The sequence below is a fragment of the Thermobia domestica genome, chromosome 9 (genome assembly GCF_964235325.1).
Source record: "Thermobia domestica chromosome 9, izTheDome1.hap1.1, whole genome shotgun sequence".
NCBI classification, from domain to species: Eukaryota; Metazoa; Arthropoda; class Insecta; order Zygentoma; family Lepismatidae; genus Thermobia; species Thermobia domestica.
The window spans coordinates 162,318,292-162,343,551 of record NC_137462.1 but is presented as its reverse complement, the minus strand read 5'-3'; the positions used below and the strand labels follow the sequence as shown (position 1 = coordinate 162,343,551).

Sequence of the window (25,260 nt, the reverse complement as noted above, 5' to 3'; positions counted from 1 at the left end):
AGGTATTTTACTCTTTGAAAGGGAGTTTTTTACGGATGGTTTCGATGGTTTTCTCCAAACAAAAAAGCTCACGCGATTTTGTTCATAATTTATAAATAACAGTTTTATTAACAGTCTTATAATATGATATGAGTCATTATTTAATTTAAGAAATGGAAACGGCTAAGTTTCGTATGGTTACCCGTACTTTTTACTCAACTTCAGATGTAGTGTTCACATACTAAGGTATTCTACGGCGCATCCCATAAAGGTTGATATGCTTTACAATAGGTTCCGCACTGATGAGATCGAGAAACACTGATTTATACAATAAGGAATGTCAAAACGAGTGATCGGTACCACTATTAGTAAACAACGCAACAATATAAAAAGCCTTCACCACCGCTTCTGGTGCACGGCGTTCCGGGAGATAAAGCATTAAAGTTTGACAATGCATTGGACTGCACCTGAAACTGTAGGTTCAGTCTCACACAGTAGAGATGCTGACAATGTACACTAAACTTCAACAACAAACAATAACAAAAATATGAAAATATATGAATCGTGTTTTTTTATTCTTTCTTTTTCCTCCGTTTCTATTCTTTTCTATTACTACCAACTTTGTTTTTAAATAAAGAATCTTGAAGATACATCAGGAAAAAAAAAATGTTTAAAAAATCTGCATTAATACTAGTCAAATACCCACCGGTTACAAACAAATTATAAGATCAGTAACAATATTATTAGTTATACAATCATGCTAATCGACTTATTAACTTACTTGTCCTTAGCAATTCCACCATCTATCACTTCAAACCCATGCTCCTTCATAAGGGCACACAGAGTAGTTTTATTACTATCTCTAATAAAACCTTCTTCAAGAGGCTGACCTGGTTCTTGAAGTTCATTACCTGTCGACACGATTACTACAGTAGGTTGCCTAGAACGATAATAAATTATTATGATTTTACACACATTTTTATGTGTAATACACCATATATATTGTACACAGGATGTGGAATACCTACAAGAGTTAAGCATCATATTGATTCTCTTACAAAGGAAAACGTCGGCCATCTACTACATAGATAGCGGCACAAATTTCCCGCTTTCCTTTAAAGGAAAGCACCCTATTCAATGAATTCTTTGAAATTTCACCAGCACTGTCGTGATCCTCACAAGTGGCCTGCTTTTCTTTCACACTAGGCAAGCAATAAACCAACCCAGGGGTGGAGAACCTGAGGTCTTTAGACTCATAAACTGTGGATTTGTGGGACTGTTGTGAAAAATACTTAATTGTATAGGGAATATGAAATATACGATAAATCAAAAGTACTTTGAGAACTCAGACCACATATGAGGTCTCAAACTATTGACCCTGAAGACCAATTGAAGGTTAAAACACCCATGCTAGAACCTGGCATCCCCATGATGTCGATAAAAGCAATCTAAAAAAAAAAAAAAATCAGTAAATGAGCAAACTAGTGTGGTCTTTTTTTTTAAAAAAAAAAAAAAAAAAAAAAAACTCATCCTTAAACTAACCTTTAGCTGTTGAACATTTTTTTCTCTCTTCACATCAAACAAATTAATGAAAGGAAATGTATACGCTTTGTCCCCCCTTTCTCTCCAGTGAAACGTGTAATAATGACAGTCGACCTATTCTTTAAGCTACTACAAAAGCTAAAATAAAACACTGATTTTAATTGGGTATTAGAGTTAATATGTTCACTGAGTGCAACATACCTATAAACTGAAACTGAAACTACGCCAACAGTAGCAAGAAGTCCTAATTCTGACGCCCCTAGAACTGAATTCTTGCGTAGAATAAGCTGACCTGCAGCTATGTCACTACCTGGTGGTCTGAAAGAAAGACAATTTATTTTAATTAAAGTTATATTTTTCCAGTTTAGTTAATGCCAATATTTATATAAGTTTTACTACGCACATCGAAAAAACAATACTGCTTACTTGGGAAATCAGTGTAAACATTTTGGTTACTACATTAACTTCTCTTGGATCTCGTCCGACCCTCCAGCATATGTCCAGATAATAACAAACAAATTAATGCACAAAATAACTTAAAAAAAAAAAAAAAAAGATGAACTAAATAAAAATATTCGTCGTATTCGACACCAGAATACAGAACCATGAAGTCTTGATCAACTTTGCCACACAGTTTGGCATACGGTATCTTACCCTGGCACTTGGCACTTTGCTACACCTTCCCGAAAAATAGCTTTACTAGTTTCTCTAGATGATTAAAAATCTAATAGTGTCATAATTTTTATATATAGTCTTGTTCAAAGATTCTGCCACGGAATTCTAATATTTAGGCTCAAAATAAAGACCTTAATTGGCTAGGGTAAATGAGCATTTATTTGATTCAATTCAAAAGATAAATTTAAATAAAAAAATAAGAGTGAAGGGGTTTACAAAGAGGTAGGTGGACAGGGTTTCTTGAGCAAGACTGTACGTCGCATTATAATTCGTTACCTAGGGAACCTCTATTTAAGTTTAATTTAGCTTAATATTATTGGAAAGAAGAAAACACTGAGTATGTGAGTTGTTAATGTCTTCATATACCCATCTCATGTGACAGTTTGGTGAAAGCAGTCTGACTGCTGGGAAACTTGACCATTTTTATTGTATATAGTAGTGTTTACCTAGTATTCTCGAACATAATTTCCTTTGTCATGATTTAATTTTTAGTTTTAACCTTTTCGTCCATTGTCATAGAGCATGACGTTTGAAAATGGAAGCAATTGTGGTAGGTGCAAGTCACAATTACTTTAATAATTTGAACTATTGTACACATATGTTTTCTTTCTTTCTCTCTCTTTCTTTCTTGTTAGAGAATAAACAACATAATTTGGAAACGCTTGTTAGCTCATTATGTTTCATATTCTACAGCCCAAAGCGACTGATATTGAATACAAATGAGATCAGTCATTTTTTATTCCAGTTAGTACTTACTTTAGTTCTTTTATTGAAGGCTCTTTCCTACGCTCTCCCTCCCCCTTTAAAAAAAAAAAAAAAAAAAAAAAAAATTAGCGAACAGCTCAAAGAATACAGCAAAAACTTAGAAAGTGAGTTGAGAATATCCGAAAAATGTTATTACACGAACTAATAATTTTTCAAGACTATCCGTATCTATCTATGTACACAACAATCATGACGTCATAAACTGTGCATTCAAATTTCTGGTCTATAAGGACAGGTTTGCACATTTTTTTATATTCTTCTTTTCTCTAAATTATTTACTAAAATTCTAAGAGCCTTAATCACGTCGCTAATCAATTATCCCAAAGTCCAGAAAGTCAAATGAAAGTTATATGCCTACCGATGAAAGAACGAACTTTGTATCTTTCTGTTTTTGCTACACAATTCTCGGTTAATAGAATACATATATGGTCTATTTTTGACAAGCCCAAATTCTTTCTATGGTATCAATATGAATTAAGTCACATTACAACATAAGTGTGGTTCAAGTATATACTAATTTGAATAAAATATGCACACTTGTTCCACCTTCACTGTCACTCTTGGAAAATGTGCGAAAAACAATTTTCTGACAGTTTCTTCACACCAGTTTTCAAGCTTTCACTGCCTGGATTTTATCATTAAACCGACTTCTCTGGAAGAAGGTCAGGAGGAGAGGTCGCGGCTGTAAAGTAGACATGGTATCGTAAAGATGCATTCTGTGTTCTGAATTCAGTCACTTCATGAGACATACGACGTATACACATTGGACATGTGCAAGGTTGATCGACCATTACATCATGATTCACTCTCTCCAAAGATATTTTCAATACTTATGTAAACTGTAGAAAAAGTGGCATGTAGAACAGTGCGAATCCTTGTTGTAACCGCAAGTTAATTGTTAAGTAAACTAAGAAGTTAAATGCAAACAATCAGAACTTTTAATTAATCACAATTTTAGCCTATAGCGTACAACGAGCCGAAGGCTTGCAAGGAATAACTAGTAATGTTAACTGCAACACTTATTTATTTTTATTTATTTATTTATTTAATGTCCTCCTTCTACATGTAGCGCATAGTTTTCACGGCCATGTTGATTTGCTTTGTGCTTTGAGCTCTCCTGCGCTCTTCGTAGGTGGTCAAAGGATTCATGTTCATACCATAAAAATTTAATGGCATAACACTAATCGCGTTAATCACGCATCTTGGCAGTTTAGAAGACAAATTTGCATTTTTATCAAACTGATTCCGCTCGACTGCGCACGTTGTGATTACAAAATTTCTAGAGGTTTCTGATGCAGGGATGTAGTTAATTTCCGCGACAAGAAATAGTACAAAGAATTAGTGATTTGAATTACAAAATGACAGTGCTAGTTTTTATTAAATACCCCTCGTACTTAAATTACTCCTTTCCTCAATTCTTCGACTTCTATTCTGTGTATAAAATCATTTTATCTAAAAATTTGATGCCACTATAAAAAACATTAGAGAATAAAATCTTACTTCGCTTTCCCTGGAACCGCCATAAAGTTTTAAGATATTAGAACATATTTAATAGATCACAGTAACGAAATGAAATTTTCCATTTTTCACAGTTGTAAAATAAGTTTAAAAAGTTATTCATCTATGAAATTATTTTTCTATTCATCCACTATTTTTCTATCCATGAAATAACTGGACAGTCATTCAAAACAATTTTCTCTTAGCATCTGCAAAACTATCAGGGCAGTAGTTTCAAAATGAAATATAACAATGGTTTAACGCAAAGAGCGGGTAAGTCAATGCTAACCTCAAAAGAAATAAGCAAGTTTTCGAGGAATAATTCCGTGACAAAACACACACATTCTATATGTTCATGTGTAGAACTAGGTCCGTCCAAACGTGGCCGTTAAATATTTAAAAATACAGTCAAAAAGTCAAATTTTGCAAAATTCTTTTTCGCGTGTTTTTCGTCTGGAATTTAAATACGAACACATCAAATAAGAATAAGCTCGGATAAATTTAATATTGATAGAGGACGCTACTTGTCGTTTTAAGGTAGAAAATAAGCAGCACTGCACAATCGCTCTGTTCTGTTTTCTGTAGCTTTCATGCTTGTCCAGGCGACATTTTACTTAGTTTTGTCTGTTTTGTGTTGTTTTTCAATGATTTAATGCAGACTTCTTTTCTTGTGTGTAAATACGTTGCACTAACGAAGTTTTAGAAACCCGAATGGATTATTCATAGGTTCTGCAATAATGTAATTCCTGAAAAAGACCACCGACCATATTCACACAAGAAACTTGTTTTTTGGATTTACAAGTCCTATAAGGATAAGCAAGATTACTAAGAACGAAAAAGAACTTATCACGGGAAACTTTTCTAACGTCAACTGTTTTAGAAATCATCAGGAATTGTGTTCGACATACACACTTGACTTTCAACAAGACTGTAGTTATGCCTGGTTTAGTTGATTCTCATCAATACGTCCCAAAATGATTTAAGTTCGACATTTATCACCAATAATTTCATTACAACCAGTTCCGCAGCATAAAGTTAGGAGACTGGAGTAGCCAATATAATAAAGCTCCTCACGTATGCCACTCAGGAAAAGTGTGAGTACGCTTCCAAGTCTCGTTCATTCGACAACTTGACTGACGAAGAACTTGTGTCAACAGAATTAATGGAACATACTGCGCTTGCGAGGCTATAATTAGTTGTTACACAAACATCCGCCATGCGTTTTGAAAAAGATTATAGTAATATAGTACGATTTCCTAACAGAATATGCTTTTGAGCAGGGGTAAAACATGCCTCATTAAATTATTACAATCCAAAATGAAATATCTGGTGACTTAGACAGCATTGGTTGCCCTGTCGTTCATCACATGGTTTCTCTTGTCTTTTCAGAACGATAATTCGAATGAGATTAGAATATAGCATAGTGAAACAGAACTACGCTTTAGTTGTATCAAATTAAAAAGATTTCATGTGATATGAATGGAAGTATAATGTATGTGTAGACTGTTGTGTGTATATTATTCTTTGATATATACATCAAATTATAACAATATTACATATATAATATTATAGATATACTAATAATAACTGAAATTCAATAATATTGTGAGATTACTTTTATTTACCTGATTTCTTGACCTGCTTTTGGAGCCTCCAGTATCTCGATTTCCAACTCAATTTTCCCATCTTCACTTTCGCTTATCAACTTTGTGTCCTCCACTTGAACAACGCAATCAGCTCCTGGTGGCACAGGTGCTCCTGTATTTATTCTCACACAAAATCCCGGAGTAACTGTCCGCTCGTTTGGCTAAATAAACCAATTAATATTAAAGTGTTCATACTCATGAAACATTCAGGACAGCTTAATGAAATTTTTCTACGCTTTTATCATAAATTACAAAACCTTGGATACAAAATAACTGATCAAAGTTTCACCTCGGAGTTTTAGGGCCTTATCTGTATAAAAGCTGTTAAGATAGCGGAAATTTAAACTTGCAAACTTTTGATTATAAAACCAAACAATGCATATAAAATATTAATACATGGGTCTCAAACTGCTTTTCAATAACAACATTCTGTACTTTCAACGACCATCTCCAGGATGTATTATTTATTTGTGGTATTTTCAAAAGCTAATTCACAAATGAATATCAAATTAATGCAACACACGTAAACTAACACTACTTTCATATTTTGTAGTACTAAAGAGTGATATGCAATCTAATTGAACGTGGCATTTGAAGAAGGGAAACATTCCGTTTAGATGATTTTGAGAAAATAAAAACGAATTTCCTGCTGGCCAAAATTTTTTTGTTCTTTAAATTTGTGTTATTATACCACTCAATACTTGTCAAAACCATGTTACTATAAAGTGTATTTATTCTGCAGAGCAACGGATGTGTGTTTTGAATGTGCCAATATTTACTGAAAAAAAAAATCCCTTCTTCAAATGACACGTTCGATTTATCCTTACTATTGTTATATCACATGCTTAACTACAAGTATTTAATCAGAAATGCTTACACCTGATCATAGTATATTTAAAAATCATACACATTTTCCTGAGAAAAAAGGGGCACTGATTCAGCTGAAAACTATGGACGACGCAATAAGCACTGTCGTAACTTAAGGAGTTGATTCGACATTTCAATATAAGGTGAAGAAACATGAATGCGATAAGTAATTTAAACTGTATATTACCAAAATGTTGAGAGACTTAAGAACAAAAATTTACGATTTATTTTTAAGTAGTATACACTGCGATTTTGATATAATTATACTTAGAGAAGTTTGACATTAATCTGATATTATAAATTTAGAGCTGCTAAAGCTTTGAAATGTGGGTGTGGAGAAAATGGAGAGAATTCGGATTGGATTGGACTTTGAGTTTAGCGTCATGTTCAGCTGCAAGATTATATGAGACGTGGACCTACTGATTAATGTGGAATCCGAACTACATAAGCTTCTGTCGGGAATCGAATCCGGGCCTATGGAGAGAATTAGTTAGGTCGAGTGGAAAGCGAATGAGAGGGTGTTAGGATTGGTCGGGGAGAAAAGATCAGTTTTAGATACTATTGGGAAGATAAAGAGAAACTGGTTGGGACATTGGCTAAGAAGAAACTGCATCATGAGAGACGTGCTAGAGGGTATGATGGCAGGAAAGAGAGGGAGAGGATAAAGGAGGCTACTCTTAATGAGCGATATCAAAATAGAAAAATCGTGTGTGAAGACGAACAGGATAGTGTGAGATCGTGGAGCATGGAAGCTTCTCAGTTGCGGCAAGTAAGCTGCCAATAGTGGCGGAATACCTATGATGATGATGATGACACAGAAAGGATAGAGTAGATAAAAGAGATGCTGGAGTACTTATTGCTGCTAAAACTGACTTGCTAACAACCAACATTGAAATAGAAAATAATCTTCAGAACCTGTGTGTTACATGACAAAATATTTTATATAGAAACTGTATATTTTTACCCCCAGCTCACCTTTTACACACTAAGATTTGTATAAAATATTTGAGGAAAACAACTTTTTAATGAAAGCAACATTTTGGTGACTATTATTCTGATACTCAGTGGTTCAGAATATGATTCTTTAGAAGGATATGCATACGGTAGTCTTTAGCTAATTTTCTGTCTGCACAATCTATATTATAAAATTGAAAGTGACTATGTTTGTGACTTAATCTCTTGAACCGCCCGACCGATCTGGATCAAATTTTTGACGTAGATGCAGTTCTAGCCTGGGAGTGTTTTTAGCTATTCACTTTGACGGTAGAACTTAGGGGGGGGGGGAGGGAAGAGGGGGAATTATAGAAAAATAAATAAAACTCAATAACTCTTGAACCAAACAACCAATCTCGATTAAATTTTCAACATAGAGAAGGTCCGTGCCTGGGATGTTTTTTTATCATTTCACTTTGACAGAGCACCGTAGGGGAAGAGGAGATATAGAAAAATCAATATATATAAAGATAAAAGTGACTATGTTCGTGTGTTAATAACTCCTGAATCACCCAATCGATCTCAATTAAATTTTTAACATACATGAGGTTCGAACTTGGGAAGTTTTTTATCATTTCAACTTGATGGTAAATCTTAGGAGAGGGGGAAGGGGAAAGGGAAAATATATGAAAATGAATAAAACTTAATAACTCTTGAACCACCCGACCGATCTTGATCAAACTTTCAACATAAATAAGGTTCGGGCCTGGGATGTTTTCGTCATTTTACTTTTACGGTGCAACGTAGAGGAGAGGAAGGGGGAGATATATGTTTAAAAAAAAATAAAAATGAAAGTGACGCCATCACGCCTACACCACCCGATCGATCTTAACCAAATTTTCAACATAGATGATGTTCGGACCTGGGGTGGTTTTTATCATATCACTTATTACGGTAGAACTTAGGGAGAGGGAAAGGAGAGGAGAGATCTATAAAAATAAATAAAACTTAATAACTCTTGAACCATCCGACCGATCTCGATTAAATTTTCAGCATAGATGAGGTTCGGACCTGGAAAGTTTCTTTTATGTATGTTTTCACTTTGACGGTAGAACCTAGAGGAGAGGGAGGGAGATTTATTTATAAAAATAAATAAAACTTAACTCTTGAACAACTCAACTAATCTCGATCAAATTTTCAACACAGAAGACGTTTGGGCCTGGGATGATTTTTGTCATTTAACTTTAACGGAGCAACGCAGGGGAGGAGAGATATATGTAAAAAAAATAAAAATGAAAGTGATCATGTTTGTGACTTCATTACTCTTGAACCACCCGACCGATCTCGATCAAATTTTCAAGATAGATGATGTTCGGGCCTGGAATGGTACTTATCTACTCACTTTGACGATTGAACTTAGGGGAAGAGGAAGAAGAAGTTAAAGAATTGAATAAAACTTAACTCTTGAACCAAACGATCAATCTGGATCAAATTTTTATCATAGATGAGGTTTGGGCTTGAGATGTTTTTTATCATTTCACTTTGACGGTAGAATTTACGTCACGACGGAGGGGGATACGAGGGATATATATATATATATAAAACTTAATAGCTCTTGAACCACCGGACCGATCTCGATCAAATTTACAACCTAGATGAAGTTTAAACTTGAGATGGTTTTTGTCATATCACTTTGACAGTGTAACTTAAAGGTGGAGGAGGAGAGACATTTAAAAATGATCGAAAATGACCGATATTAGTGCCGAAACCATAGATAAATAATTACACTTCTGATGCGTTTAAATCCAAATTCAGCCTCGCAACTTGAGGAGGGGGAGATATATAAAAATGATCGAAATGGCCAATACCAGTGTCGAATTCATAGTTTTCAGGATCACTGAGATGAACAATGACACTTCCGATGACATGCCCCGCAACATGGGGAGAGGAGAGGATATATAAAAATCATCGAAAATGACCGATATCAAAGAGCCCTTTAGTAATAGTCAAAAGTGACTGACTAACGGAACATATTACTACTTTTTCTTAATTTAACCCAACGAAGCGGGTAATTAATGCTAGTTTACAATATAAAGTACTATAAACAATAGAAAGTATTTAATTCTAGAATCTTAGCTACGGTATTAATATAATTATTAAAGGTATCGAAGTACAAACGTGTTATTTACCACTCATGAAAGTTTTACATCGTTCTGCATTAGAAATTAATATTCCGGTCAAGATCATAATTATATAACAAAAAATGAAACAAAATATACATATGATTTTCAGAAAGTTAATTTTTATGCACATATCAAGTAATCCGTGACTGGTCTCTTACAACAATTTCATAACACTGAAGACGCAACGAGTAAGTATGAAATCATCAGTGGAACAGTGCCTAAGAAACAAGAGAGAGAGATAATCGATATATCAAAATAAAAAGAATATTATATACATTACATGAAAGGTTCTGGACATAACAGTAGGATGGATTTTAACGTTCCTTTCAGTATCGAGGCTATATGAGAAGTGGACCTACAGCTTAATGTGGGATTCGAACTACACGAGCTCCCATCAGGAATCGAACCTGGCTCTCCTGCGCCGAAGACGTGTATGCTAACCATATAGCAACGAGCAACTTCTGCACATAATAGGAATATTGTATAAAAAGATAAGAGAAGGTTCAAAAAAAATAATCCGTAAAGCTATGAATATTATATTTTTAAAAAGCGAGGAAGAAATCAAGGAAAATCTAAGATTTTTCTACTCTTTTATACAAGATAAAAGAAATAGAATACTACAATGCGTTTATGGCCACGCACCGTGACTTTGATTGTGTATGTCTTTTGGAGCAAGGATAAACTAAGAACAACATCGCGTGAATCGTTATTTAAAAAATCAACCGAGAGAACTCACTCCCAACAATGTAATAATAAACCAATTCTCGCAGTTTGTTTCAGGACAAATGAGTTATACTGTACTGTCGTTATTAATGAACTATTTATTTATGAACTATGAACAAAATCGACTGAGTCGTTTTTGAGAAAATCGTCCGAAAAAAATTCCACATTCACGAATAAGGCATTACTCGTGTAGATTTTTCTAGAACAAATGAGTTACTCCATATTATCATGTTATCAATGAAATATTTATTTATGAAATATGAACAAAATTGCTAGAATCGTTTCTGATAAAATACTTTAAAAAAAAATTCACCCTTCAGTAAACTACCTTCATTTAGGAAAAAAAATTCGAAAATTCCCTGGAGAATTATATAAAAACCTTTAAGTTTAAAATTTGGTTGAGATACGTTTAATCGATGGACAGATGTCTAAAAATAACATTTTTTGGTATCTATGGGTCATGAAACGTGTAAATTCGTTGAAATTTTGAATTGGTTGTCTCACGATCACCGTATTTTCCTCTCTCCTTTCGTCACTCGACAGTAAAAACAGGGCGGAGTTTCGTCTGGAGAGCAAGGAGGCACAACTTTTTGGATCACTAAAGAACTTTTGTAACACTGTAAAGTTTTATTATTGATGTGTCACGTATCCCCGTCTTGCTGGAACCAGCAATCACGCTCCTAGTATTTTAATAAGGCAATAAATTGCATAATTAAATCACGAGTTGTATTAGAAAACAGATCTATGATACGATGCCACGTTATCGCACACCATACACAATCTTCCGAGGATGAAGTGAACATCATGTAACACATGTGGATTCTCAGTGGATCAATAACGCGAGTTTTGACTACTTCTGTAACCATTGGAATGGAGCCATGCCACGTCAAAGTAAAATATCAATCCAATATGCCTACACCATTATCTCTTAGGAATTGAACAAATGTCAATACCTCACTTTGCATCATTATCACTTCCCTTTAGTTCTTGTACAGCACGAATTCTATATGGTTGCTGTGCGTACGTGTGACTTTGTAAGCAGTAGTTTTACCTAAACTGTAGTTCGTTCCTGAACATCGTGAAGGGCCTCTGGAGTTAGTACCGTAGGTTTTCCTGAGCAAGACTTGTCATGAACAGAATTCGTAGCACGAAACCATTGCAGGAGGCGTCAAATACTGCTTTTATCTGGAATTGTTGAGTCTGGAAACATTTCTTGAAATCATACTTTAACCTGTTCATATGAATACGCGTAAAAATAAAACTCAATAATAAATTTTCTCGCTTATATAAAATACGGCATCATAACAAGAATAATGTTCCCAATCAACACAACACAGCACATAATGAAAAGAGATAAGGACCCACCCGGATCAAAGATCTGCTGCGAAAAATAATTAATCCCAACCAGTAATGGTTGACAGCTACAGGTGAGTAATTACTTTTACTAAATTTTTGCAAAAAACTCAATTTAATATTTTATTGATAAATCATCTGCTCGATATGCGCAAGGGCGAGATATACCTAAGGTAGTATTTTTGCCAGAAGATTATTGCCAGAATGTGCATTGCTTTTAGATGTGCCTTTCCTGAATACTATATAAAAAAAAAGCCGTCACAACTGGCAACACTGCCAAATAAAATACAGTTTTTGTCTCATCCGATAAATATTGATGCGTACTAAACATCTTTACTAACAATTACAGCGATTCTTCTGTTCCTTGCGATCGATCTTATCTTTTTTTTTTTTTTTTTATTTATTTATTTTTTTTTTTTAAATAGTATTTCTGCTCTTTAAACAATTACTAAAATTTAACGTTTCGAATTGTGTTATCAGTTTTCATCTCAAATATCTGCATGGACAACGCTAAATTTTGTTACAAAAATCAGGTCTTTATCCTTTATGCTTCGAACGACAAGATCTCGGTTGTGTTACTTTACGAACACTGTATTATGACGCAAAATGGTACTCTCCTGGACAAGCAAGTGGCTGATAGTTTTGCTAATTGTTTTCAGTCTGTATATAGCATAAATACAGCATCGTATAACTGTTTTACTCTGTACGAAGGGAAGTTGTTAGGAGTATTTGAGTTATAGGGTACTTACGGTTGGCTAGTAATGACTGGGTAATTAGTGCCAGGTATTTTGATTAATAAAGATGAAATATTGTTGAATATATTATGGTGGATTTGTAGTTGCGAAGCAGTGGTACGAATTGTTATCTATAATTGGGATGTTAGTAAAATGAGAATAACTGGAACTATTGTAGACATGATTTAAATATAATTCGGATATGGTATTGACATTATGTGGAATTAATATTATGTATGTAATAATTGGTGATAATAAGTATGTTATGAAATTTGGAAGATTCGTCGTAGCTTGAAGATGCCATAATAGTAATCGTCAGAATTTAGTAACCGACTAATAATAAATATTGTAATCATTCACTTAAGAATCACTACAGAAGTAAGAAACAATTTAGTATTAATACCATATTAACTCTTTCACAGAGGAAGTCGACTTTTGTCGACAGAAACAAAATTTCCTTAACATGCGAATGTCGACTATAGTCGACGTGTTAAAATTTGTTTGTCCGTATCTTGGCTTTATCGAGAGTAGTCGCCAAAGTTGTACCGTTCATTTTTTTTTTTTTTTTTTTTTTTTTTGTGTTCTATTGTTTTCGATAAACAATAGAAATCACACAGAAAACCTTTGGCGACTACAATCGACAAAACCAAGATACAGACAAATTTTAACACGTCGACTATAATCAACATTCGCAGGTTAGGGAAATTTTTTTCCGTCGCCTTCCACAGTGAAAGGGTTAAGTGACCAATATAAATACACTAATAAAAAATTAAAACCTAAAAGAGATTGTGGATCAGATGGGATTCCTACTTATCTGATAAAGGTACGAGATGCTGCTGAAATATTACAAAAGTCCCTGTCCATGCTTCTTAATTTAATACTCAAAATCCTAAATATTTCTCGAAATTTGAAAAACTACTTCAGTATCACCAATTTTTAAAAGCTTACAAGAGTAAAGTGGAAAACGATTGACCAATGATTTTAGTTTGTGCGCCGTGAAGGTTTATGAAGAAATATTGTATGATCCTACTTTTAGTCATGCCAGAAGTTACATTTGTGAGAATCAACATGAATTTTATCACAGTCGGTCAACGTAACCAATTTACTTTTGTTCAATTTGTACATGAAATTAAACAGCATTATAATTGTGTAGATGTAATATACTGATTTTGTAAAGGTTTTTGATATGATTAACTATGATATATTTCTTGAAAAACTTTCAGTCTTTGGATTTTCATTAAAATTACTTAACCTATTTCCATCTTACCTAAGCAGCAATAGCAATAATAATAATAATAATAATAATAATAATAATAATAATAATAATAATAATAATAATAATAATAATAATAATAATAATAATAATGAGTTTTAAACACTTGAGATCGTTTAGTTTTAACACCAGTTCAGGAATACCACAGGGCTCAAATCTGAGACCAGTGTTATTTTTTCTATTCGTAAAGGATGTACCAAAACATGTTAGAAATTCGAAATATTTACTGTATGCAGATGATATTAAGTGGTACACAGAGATATACATGATGATCAAGATATTCAACAACTACAAGAGGATTTAAATAATATTTATAAATGGAGTACCAAAATAAACTAAATTTTAACTAAGTTCAAGTTTATGATACAAAACAAAGAACTTCAAGTACAATTCAAACATATGTAATAAAAATCAATATCTAAAGCGTACGCTTCATTATAGCGATTTGGAAGTTACATTTGAAAGTGAAATGTCTTTTACTAAACACTTTTTATTTATAGTACAAGATGCGTTTATGTAATTGGGTGTCATTATAAGAAATATAAAAATGTTTATAAGTACTAACAATATTGAAATTCTGTTTAAGAGTATAAAACGATCAAAATTGGAATACGCGCCAATAGTCTGAGATCCTAAATATACAATTCGCATGAACAGCAAGAAAATGTACAGAGAAGATCTCTAAGATACATATTTTATTTTTTTTTTTAAAAAAAAAAGAATCTGAATGAAATAGTTAATGATTCGTTTGGTACTAGTGAGTTTTTGCAGTACATGAAATTTAACGTCGCAGACAGAGCATTAAGAATACATTTATCTGTAAAATAGTAAAAACAAATAATAACTCGATGCAGCTCAGAATACGTATAATATAGCACAAAACATAGGAGAGTTTGATTTAAGCCTATCTTAAAAGTGCTTAAAAGTTATTACGCTGAAACTTCCGGGTTTGAGTCCGCGTCCAGTCATGCAGTTTTTCACTCTTTGAGTATTATTCAATTCGCACCTCAGAAGATTTAGTGTATAAAAATAAGTTTAAATCGGTTATTTCCTCCTTCCATTAATATAAGCTCATAAAAGATTGGATAATATCACAGAAAGCGAATTTGTTAGAAGTGCATGTATAAATTGTATAGGTAGGTGGTTGTGTGCTTGAGTATGCATGCGTATATGTCCTTGGATGTAAGTACATACTTGTTTCATTCTAACAACTGTTAGCACTTATAACTTTCTTTAATTGAATTCCTCTGTATTTTTAAGTTTCTCGTCTTTTGTAGTATTTTTTTTTATTTTCCTTTAGTTTTTATCATTTACTGATGCTTATAAAAATTAATAACAGATTATGTAAACTTTCAGTAAATGGAAAATATTTTCTTGTTGGAGGTAATAAATATATAACAAAATTGAGCCAGAGATAATTGGCTAGGCAGAATTATGAAAAGCCGGGGAATTTGAACGGAGAACCGAAACATCACAATGAGATTTCGAACGTAAAATTCATTTCTTCATTCGCAATATTTTATATCATACACAGAATAGCCTCTGTAGGTCATCAACAAAATCAATAGTGTCAAAATGTATAATAAAGTCCAAAGCTCACATTGAAAGAAATACATATGAGACATTTTACATTATCACAAAAGAATTAACATTAAACACTGATTCATGGAATTCGCACAAATTATGGCATAAAATAATACAACAGTACAGAAATACAAAAATAAAGGAATTATACAGAATTGATACAAATATAAATAGTATATAATAAATTTAAAATATAAATAGCACTAAAACACTACACGTTTTACTACTATTTGAAAGCAAACAGCACAACTTTGTTTTTAGAATTATTTTTGACAAAAGCAAGCTTTTGTACAAAATAATGAATGGACATTACTTACGTGGCACCATCGGCACAACAAAAACAGCAGGACTTTGTTTGGCAATCAAGGAGGGAAACAGAACAAGCCACATAAACTAATATTGAAAAATTAAACTTTCGTTACTTCGGAAAATAGTTTTCCTATCCTTAACTACTTCTTCCTCGCTTCAAAAACCTTCATCTACCTTCCAACGATAAACAAGTTTGACGAAAGCATCACTAGGATGAGCAGTTGATCATATAAAACATCTTCCAACTTTTAAACTACATTAAATTAAGTCTTTTTCTTTAACGTCTCACATTTATGCCTCTAGGCTAAAGGAGACTGATTACAATTATTAATGAAAGGGAATGTTATGAAAGAATCGGTGGAATGAAAATGTGGGAAGTAACGGGAGAACCCTGAGAAAATACACGGATACAATGCAATCCACCACAAACACATTGCCTGGAATAGAACCAGGGAGCCCTCGCACAAGAGGTACGCGCTCTAGCACCGAGTTTTCCTACCCCCTTAGTAATCTTCAATCACCAGATAGTTCTTTTTAACAAATAGTATACATTTAATTTAAAGAATGAAAATTTATTAGTACTTCTTGTATAATTTGGGATACATGAAAAATATTGAAATGCTACAATAGATCTACTTATATATGGGTAGTAAAAGCACATCGAATTTCTTCTGAACACCTGTATATTTATTACGTATTAGTTGTCAACTTTATAAATCTTCCTTTAGTAAGGATCGTAGTAAGCAATATTCATCAAACAAATGCTTATTTAACAAATAGAATTATTTACGAATCAAGTAACGAAATAGAAGAATTGATGAAGTTTAGTTTTATAAGACTGAAATACCTTAACTGATGGTAACGAATGAAAACCAGAACTCAAATTTTTTGCCTAGTATTAAAAATGCTTTGTCTTCTTACTGTGATATCACCGCCCACCAATAATAAATTATACTATTTCGGTAATACTATAATAAAACTGTTTGGCGATGCGGACAGTAAACAAAAGCTGGACAGACAATGAAGACTCAACACATTTACTCACCGAGAATAACGTGCAACAAAAGTGTTGTAGGAAACGCTGTGATGTACCCTTCAAACAACCTTCTGACTTGACATCAGTAAGCACCTGTAATCATTTGGTTGGCAACGTTGCCAACAACAGTTCTAAATGTAAGTAAACTCATTTTCAAAGATGAAACTTACTTTTAAAAACCCTAGTAACACGATTTTTTCCACAAGTTCTTTACTTCTCTTTAAAACGTTCTTAAGATCCTACATTACACACATGTGTTTTACTTCTAATAATAACTTATTCAATGTCAGTGGCGGTCGTATCTGTTTGCAGGTTTGTGCTACTATTCTTGGAAAGAACATCCCATGTCTTTTGTAAGTGGTCGTAAATTAAATCTTCTCTTGTTCAAATATTTATATTTTGTTATACTAGTTAAATTACTTTTTTAATATGTTTTTTATTTTATTCATTTAGAGAGGAAATAGGAACGGAAAATATTCTACTTCGGGTGCTTGAGATAAGCAACGGCAGAGTATATGTGACGAGATAAAACTAGCAGGAAACATAAGATAGTGAAGGAAACATAGGGCATGTTCGAACAAAATTGCAGACGAAAGACTAATTTTAACAATTTGAAATTTTCACTTATTCTCTACCATAGCTGGTCCTAAGCTCGTGTTGCGAAAGAAGGAGAGGGTCCCCTTGTGTCTATAAATTACTAATGTACCTTGGTAGATGGTAATCGGTAAAGGTAATAATGAAACTTCCTGAGCAGCAACAATTTTCTTCTCCTCATAGTAGTGAGTTCTAGGGAAAGAGAGGCTTGTCCCATCTCCCAAATATGTGACTAGCACGCCACTGGGTCTGACGGTACACGTGGTACCTCAGCACGTAAAGAAATTTATTCACAGTTCCATTGCCAAGGGCCCCAGAAGGTAGACGGTGACCAATATATGTAATAGGACGTACTCGTCAAGACCTATCTATAGGTACTGTTATTTTGGCCCTAAAGCCTCCGGAAGTCAGTCAAAAAGGCCAGCAAAGGTAAGGGGATTATTGGTGATTTAGAGAAACTGAGAGGTTTTAGGAATGAAATCAATATACTGTACGAATAAGATCAGTATGCAATCAGATTTAACATGTGTGAGAAGAGCATCCATAGAAGAATGCGCTAAGCTGAGATATCGGCATAAGTGATGGTCGAAGATTTGTTCAAAACCAGTTATCTCAAAAGAAAACAAAGGTAGAAGAAAGAAAAGTACGTCTAGTATAGGACATTTCAAGAGCTTTCATATGACATGCAATTAATTTCAAGAAAACTTAAGAGAATCATATACAGGGGAAGCAGATTAGTTAACATTATTCCGGGAATAAATATAATATTACTCGTTTCAGTCTTAATGTTGTCCATTCAATTTTGATTACAATCTCCTAAACGAAAACATATTTATATATTTATAATGACGTCATTTGGAACTTTTTGGCAGCAATTTTCACACGGTGAAGAATGATCTCTCACTAGTTTCACTCTGTTCGACAAGAGTCGAAACTAGTGAGCAACAATACGAAAGAATAAATATAAAAATCATTTGAACTTAAAATACTTATTGTTTTTACTTCAATTGATGAACTAGAACTAGAATAGTAGCGGGAAAAAACATTATCCTTCATTGATTTTTAGCAAATCTTGATTATAATTACATACTGCACTTACTGCCCGTAACAGGTTTGTGAAGTCCAAGCCCGAAGTTTGGTGGCCAATAACCCAGGATCTATAGATCTTCACTTGACCAAGTTTGAAATGTTCGTACACTTTAATAAGCTTAATATGCGTGTGAAATACAATGGTTTGCACGCATTTGGTACTTTAGTTATTGGCTACCAAACTTAGGGTTTGAATTCAACTAAGAACTAAAAATCTGTACACCATAATACTTCATACTATTCTTGAATGTGCACAAAGCTCGTCAATCATTACCACCATACCGAATGTCAAATTTGGTCAAGAATGGATTACTATGGTCGATACCATACCACATATAATATTTCACTAATCCAATCCTAACTTTAATGGCTAATAATTCAGAAACCAAAAGTTTACACACCATAATAGTTCATGTGGTACTAAGCTTGTCACGTTCTATTACCATCCCAATTTTCGTCAAGAGCGGATGAGTTCCATCAATCACGTTTCAGTGAAATGTCTCCATTTTACTGTTTTAATCCCGAAAATGAAATATTTCAGTTTAATTTTCTACGATTCTGTACTTTAGGCTACAGGAGACGATGATTAAAGCAAGTGAATGATGATGGAAGAATTGGTGGAATGAGGAAGCAGGAGTACAATGAAAAAACCCACGGAAACGGTGTCCACTACAAAATTACTTGGCCTGGACCGAACCAGGGACCCCATGCTTTACCACTCAGCCACCGTGCTCCCTAGTTTTAACCCAGGCTCAATGGCCAATAACTCAGAAATTACAAGCCTGTACATCACAATAATTCATACTATGCTCAAATGTATACAAAGCTCATTAACTTTTATCACAATATCAAATTTCGTCAAGCACGGATTAGTATCGTCGATAGCATACCACATGTAACCATTCTCTAAGTCAAACTCAAATTCAGTGGTTAAAAACTCGGAAACCAAAGATCTGGAAACCAAAATATATCATGTGTATAGTAAAGCTCGTAAAGTTCTATCACCGTCCCAATTTTGGTCAATAATGGATGATTTCCATCAAACGCGTACGATATATACTGTTCCTCTTCTATTATTTTAGAAAAATTCAAATGAAGAACGAGAATAACACATCCACAATACAAATCACTGCACCTTTGTTTCATCTTTTTCGATGAAACAAACATTACACAGAACATGTCAAACCTGTATATTACCCAAAATTACAAATCAGACACTTATTTCACAATTAGAAACACTATTTCTCTTTCTTTTTTTCTTTTCTACAGCGTAGATTTTATTATAATACGTATCTCTTGTGATGACTCCCGTAAGTGTTTTCTAAAGATATAAAACTTTTGGCAGCTTTCCTGCTACCTTGTCCGTAGGTTTGAAAAACTGAAGGTTCTAACTTAGAAACTGACCACTAAGAAAGAGAAAGCAAGTAAATGGATATAGAAAAGACGAAGGAAAATTATTACAAAAAAAGTTAAACATTTTTTTACATGTATTACAACCTTCATTGGCATGCAATAATGCATAGAGTATACAGAACATAAATGGGAATCAATACAAGAGATATGTATAATTTACACTTATACTTTGCGTTTACAGAAGCTGTTCCAAGTATAAGTCAGCAAATTGTACTTGCCAAATAGTTACGAAAATCCATGATGCCAGATGCGGTAGTGCTCGATGTGTCTGCCCTGATTCCAAACGATAGACCAGCAACGTAGTTTCCATTGTAGAAGGCTCCGTTGGAGAACTACGAGGAGGATCCTGTTTCAGTCCTCTTTCACAATTTTTCAGAGTACACTCACAGCTGTCATACGCCTTTCGCAAGATCTTTTAAGCTGTTCAGATCTTACGTTGAACTTGCGTCTGAAGAACTCACAGGTAACTCATTGGCCTGGATTCCAGTAGCCTCTTTCATATCCTTGTAGAATGTGAGAAACGATCTTGATGTCTGTGATGAAGCTCTGTCTTGATCAATGCGGATCATGATGATCTCATTCCCGTACTCTAGTGGCTCTGCTCGTAGATCGGCCTCAGGATCTCCTCTTGGCACTGCGAATTGATTTTGCAGTTCTTCTTAACCCTACAAATCTTTAGTTTGTCTCGGCGACAGTGACTGGCAATCACCATGAACCCTTCTGGAAAAGTCTCTTTGTATGATCGGATCCGCTTTGTGAAGTACTTCGCGTCTTTGTCTCTGTACATGATGGTTCTTGGTTTTCCGCAGTCGTAAAAGTACACCTACACCTCATCCAATGTGGCGCCACTTTTGGTTTGCTAGATCCCGCTCGAATAGCTTCCAAGCGTTACATCTGCGCTCTCGTTGGTAGACACTAATAAGGTGATGATCAATAGCTTTGAACACCTTTCCAAGATTCGGTGGTTCATGCAAGGTGCGCTTGACAGTTTCCAAGGATCATTTAGATGGTTCGGCATCTGTCTTTGGGTCGGGGAATTCTGGCGGTAGCTGGCGTATTCTCGTTTCCTTAGTTAGAGAACCGGACGCTGGGGCTACGGAATCCTTATATTTGTCGATCACATTCTTCACTAAAATTCAACTAATGTTGCAATCCTTGCTCTTACACCCTTCCTGATCACTGAAACACTAAACTTTGTGTCATAAAAGATGACAGCATAACTCTCCCAACAGCGACTAAGTCTTTGTGGCATTTTCGGCCCAGTGTGAAAACACGAACACTTCGAAAAGTTATACGATGTACTCCTCTCGAAAGAGGCTCAACTTGGATGGGATTCTCTGTCTAGCGAAAAATCACGAACACTTTCTCATTGCTTACATACTACACTGTCAGACGCACCTCACCAAATCAGGCAAGTTCATTCTTCGAGCGAGAGGAAGGAGTCGCGTTTGGTTAAAAATACACGGAACAGCCCGGTAATTAAGGTATACGTTACAGTAGAAGTTCGATTACTTAAGCTTCCTTAATAGGTAGTGGAAGAGTATTTGCAACATAAATAAAATATCGATTTAGTTTTTCATGTACATTTTGGTATATATATAAAAAAAAAAACTCTGTGATCATTTCGCTCGTTAATTGTAAGCTTCAACAATACATGACGAAGCTGAAAAGTAAGCCAGTAAAACGATTGTCAAAATTATTTTCTTTTATAATATACACAACATAAAAACAAGAAATATGAAACAGAATGAAGAGAAATTTCTGGTTTTACGTCTTATGATTATGCCCTCGCATCAGAGGTGAGCGCTCTACCATTGAGCCACCGTGCTTCTAACTAGAAATGTGTTTCAGTGTTATCACCCACGAAGAATTACTCACATACAACTATTATTACTATTAATTAAATAATTAATTTAAATGATTAGTACTAGCAATTCCTTGCTTACTACATTCTAACACTATCCGTATTCCTGAAGACACCAGACGGGACAATCAAATATATATATATATATATATATATATATATATATATATATATATATGAAAACTGTTCCCTAAGAAAATTATTCGAGAGTCCGTATTAAACAAAAATTTTACGCTAAATGTTAACATTAACCAAATTACCCTACTACAAAAATACATCAAAAGTTTGCAAGATGATCATTAAAATTACCTCTATTAACAGAACCAGCACCAAAACAATAATACTAAAAACTGCTTACTTTACTTCCCGCTGTGCTAGCCCCAAGAACTTTTCGCCGCCCTGCTCCATCTGCTGCTATAACAGCATAGCCATCCTTTATAGATGCTGGAAACGGGGGAAGAGCATCTTTAGCATAAACGTCTTCAGCTAACACTCGACCAAGGGCATCTCTGAAATACAAAATCTCACTTAAGTTACCTTCAGCTTTTTACTATGAAATCAGCCACGTGTTTACCGACTTCAGTGCCTTCATTAGAATAATTCTGAATCGTTGCGAATTATTGCTATAATGTGCAGAGAAGGAAGCTAGTATTTTTATATAAATTGGCAAAGAGTTTACAAGCAAGAACTATAGGATTGAATTTTAAAGAGTAGAAACACGTGACTAACTCTAGGATCAAACACGTGTCTGCGGTTTACCATACCGATGCATTATTCTTTATTCTTATTTTTATTTTTACTTATTTTGAGTTTTATTTTTATTTCTTATTTTATTTCATGTACTATTTTATTTGTTTATTTATCTATTTATTTGCGTTCAAGCGACTACAGTATTGTACATTTGTACATACGGTATAGAATATCTCAATATATTTATTTAATAATTCTCATATAAAGGTATTGCCATATACATCATATCATGGCACTCTTATCTTTTGCTCCTTTTTCTGTAAAAGAGGAAAGGGGGTAAGTCGCAACAAATCTCGGTCACACATGACGTCGTCATACAAGGATGAATCGAATATGGAGATTTAAAATCAATTATAGCTAGAATGCAAAAAGTTAGGTTAGTTATAACTTAGAAAAAGTATTCAAACTAAAGGAAAGAATAGCTAAGTCACCTGGATACAGTTTACACTTATGTGTGACGGGTAGATACTGAGTGGATAGGCCTAAATACCATTAAATTCAGCGAATATACGTCAAACTGGCATAACAAATATAATAATTCTTCTCGATAATTCAATCTCGTAGCTTAGACAATTTACGTTAAGTAAAGGACAGTAACGGTATATTCACATAACCTTAGTAACACTTCGCTACCCGCGTGTTATATTTATTCCCCTAGTGAACTCCTGTTCGTAGTTACACATCACACTAACACTGTGCACGGAACAAAATTCCATCCATTGATTTTTTTTACACTATCTTGAGTTTGATTCTCCATTACAAACAGTATGATGCGGCGACATATTCTCTACAAGGCCGAAGAGCGAACATCTAGACTTTCTTTTTTCTGGACGTCTAACAACGACTTCCGGGAGTTCGCATCCTTCCAACTGAAATAAGTACCAGAAGTATGAAAAATGCAGTGCCGAGCATCGAAAGCTGGATATTTGGCATCTTGTGGAATTGTGTCTTCCAATGTATTCTTTAAATTTGAATGATTTCATTCTTGATCGAATAGAGAAATGAAGTCTTATTAATTTGGTAAATCGTCATTGAACTGCATTCGTGTTCGATGTTATCGATATGACGAATAAAGAAGTTCTGATCCCTTTCGCGCATTCTCCATTGGTTTTGTTCAACCAAGTCCATTTCTACCGCGTTAGGACGCTGAGGCGATATTTGATCATTTCCTGTTTATTGATTTTGTAGGGTTAGCGCAATTTTCTATTACTATGAATTCATGTTACCAGAACAAGAACAAAAATTAATAGACTTTCGCTTGTAATTTTTCAAAGGATGTATGTTCTCTAATGTAGAATATAAGCTTAAAAATAAACAAATAAATAAAATACATGTTTCGGAATGGGGAAACAAATAGCAAAGCAAGTGCTTATGTTGACCACGTTTAGCCATATTCCAGATTCCTTACCTGACTTTTTTCTCAAAATTTGGGAAACACAGAGAATTCATATTTATAGAAGTCTATAATGATATCACTACTATAGCATGATTTTAAAAGGTACATAAACTAGCTATCATGATAGAAATACATATATTCACGTACGAAGGGTCCATTAAGGCTATAAGGCTAAGCCTATCCAAATATTTATATGTCAAAATCAAAACAATGATCCCAATCATTAATACATTGTATCTCATTAACATATTATTTATTTAATAATATACCGTATAAACACGAGACAAGTAATAGTAGCTTTTGAAGTTTAAACCCTACAATCACACTCAGAAGGCTATTGTATTATAGCCTTATCTTTACCGCATGAGAATACGTGATGATACGATCACTTCATCATCGTTCTTATGAAGACTGTTGAGAGTAATACACAAATCGAAAACGAGGAAGATGACTAAAGCTAGCTTTTCGTGAAGTTTCGCACTATTTCTGTCGTTCGTCGCATGGAGTGACACGGAAAATACAGCAGTGTCCTAATATAGCGGTTATTTTCCGAAATACGAACGGTCTTGAGCAGAAACAAAGTAGAAACATTTATTATATATATATATATATATATATATATATATATATATATATATATATATATATATATATATATATATATATATATATATATATATATATATATATATATATATATGTGTGTAACTTTTAAATGTTGACGGAAAAGAAATAGAATAAACAAGAATGTTATTATCGATACTATTAATACCCAAGTGAATTATAATTTATTTCTTTCATAGTCATGTTATGGTACTATCCCCATTCTTTTATATTATTATATAAAAGAATAAAACTGACTCACTTTTCAACGTCCAGACCGCACTACTTATAATAAAAATGTGAAATTTGGACGAATTTTACTTTTTTTTTCCGAAAGCAAGGGATAAGAAGGGGAATTTTTTTAGATATATATCCTATGGGGGAAGAAATAAAGGAGGTTCAGTGTTTTTGCCAAGAATACCGTAAATATACATATCTCACGAATTCATGAA

The 25,260-nt window shown here is 33.9% G+C and overlaps 1 protein-coding gene across 1 annotated transcript in view; it reads right to left on the bottom strand.

The window, feature by feature from the left end:
* cin (Molybdenum cofactor synthesis protein cinnamon) overlaps nt 1–25,260 on the bottom strand; it is an 87,676-nt gene that overhangs the window by 36,680 nt on the left and 25,736 nt on the right. Inside the window, exons 6-9 of the mRNA XM_081772101.1 lie at nt 22,418–22,568; nt 6,084–6,265; nt 1,723–1,839; nt 761–919 (exon numbers count right to left, since the gene is read on the bottom strand). Coding sequence (XP_081628227.1) covers nt 761–919; nt 1,723–1,839; nt 6,084–6,265; nt 22,418–22,568 — 609 coding nt within the window. The remainder of the gene's footprint in view (nt 1–760; nt 920–1,722; nt 1,840–6,083; nt 6,266–22,417; nt 22,569–25,260) is intronic.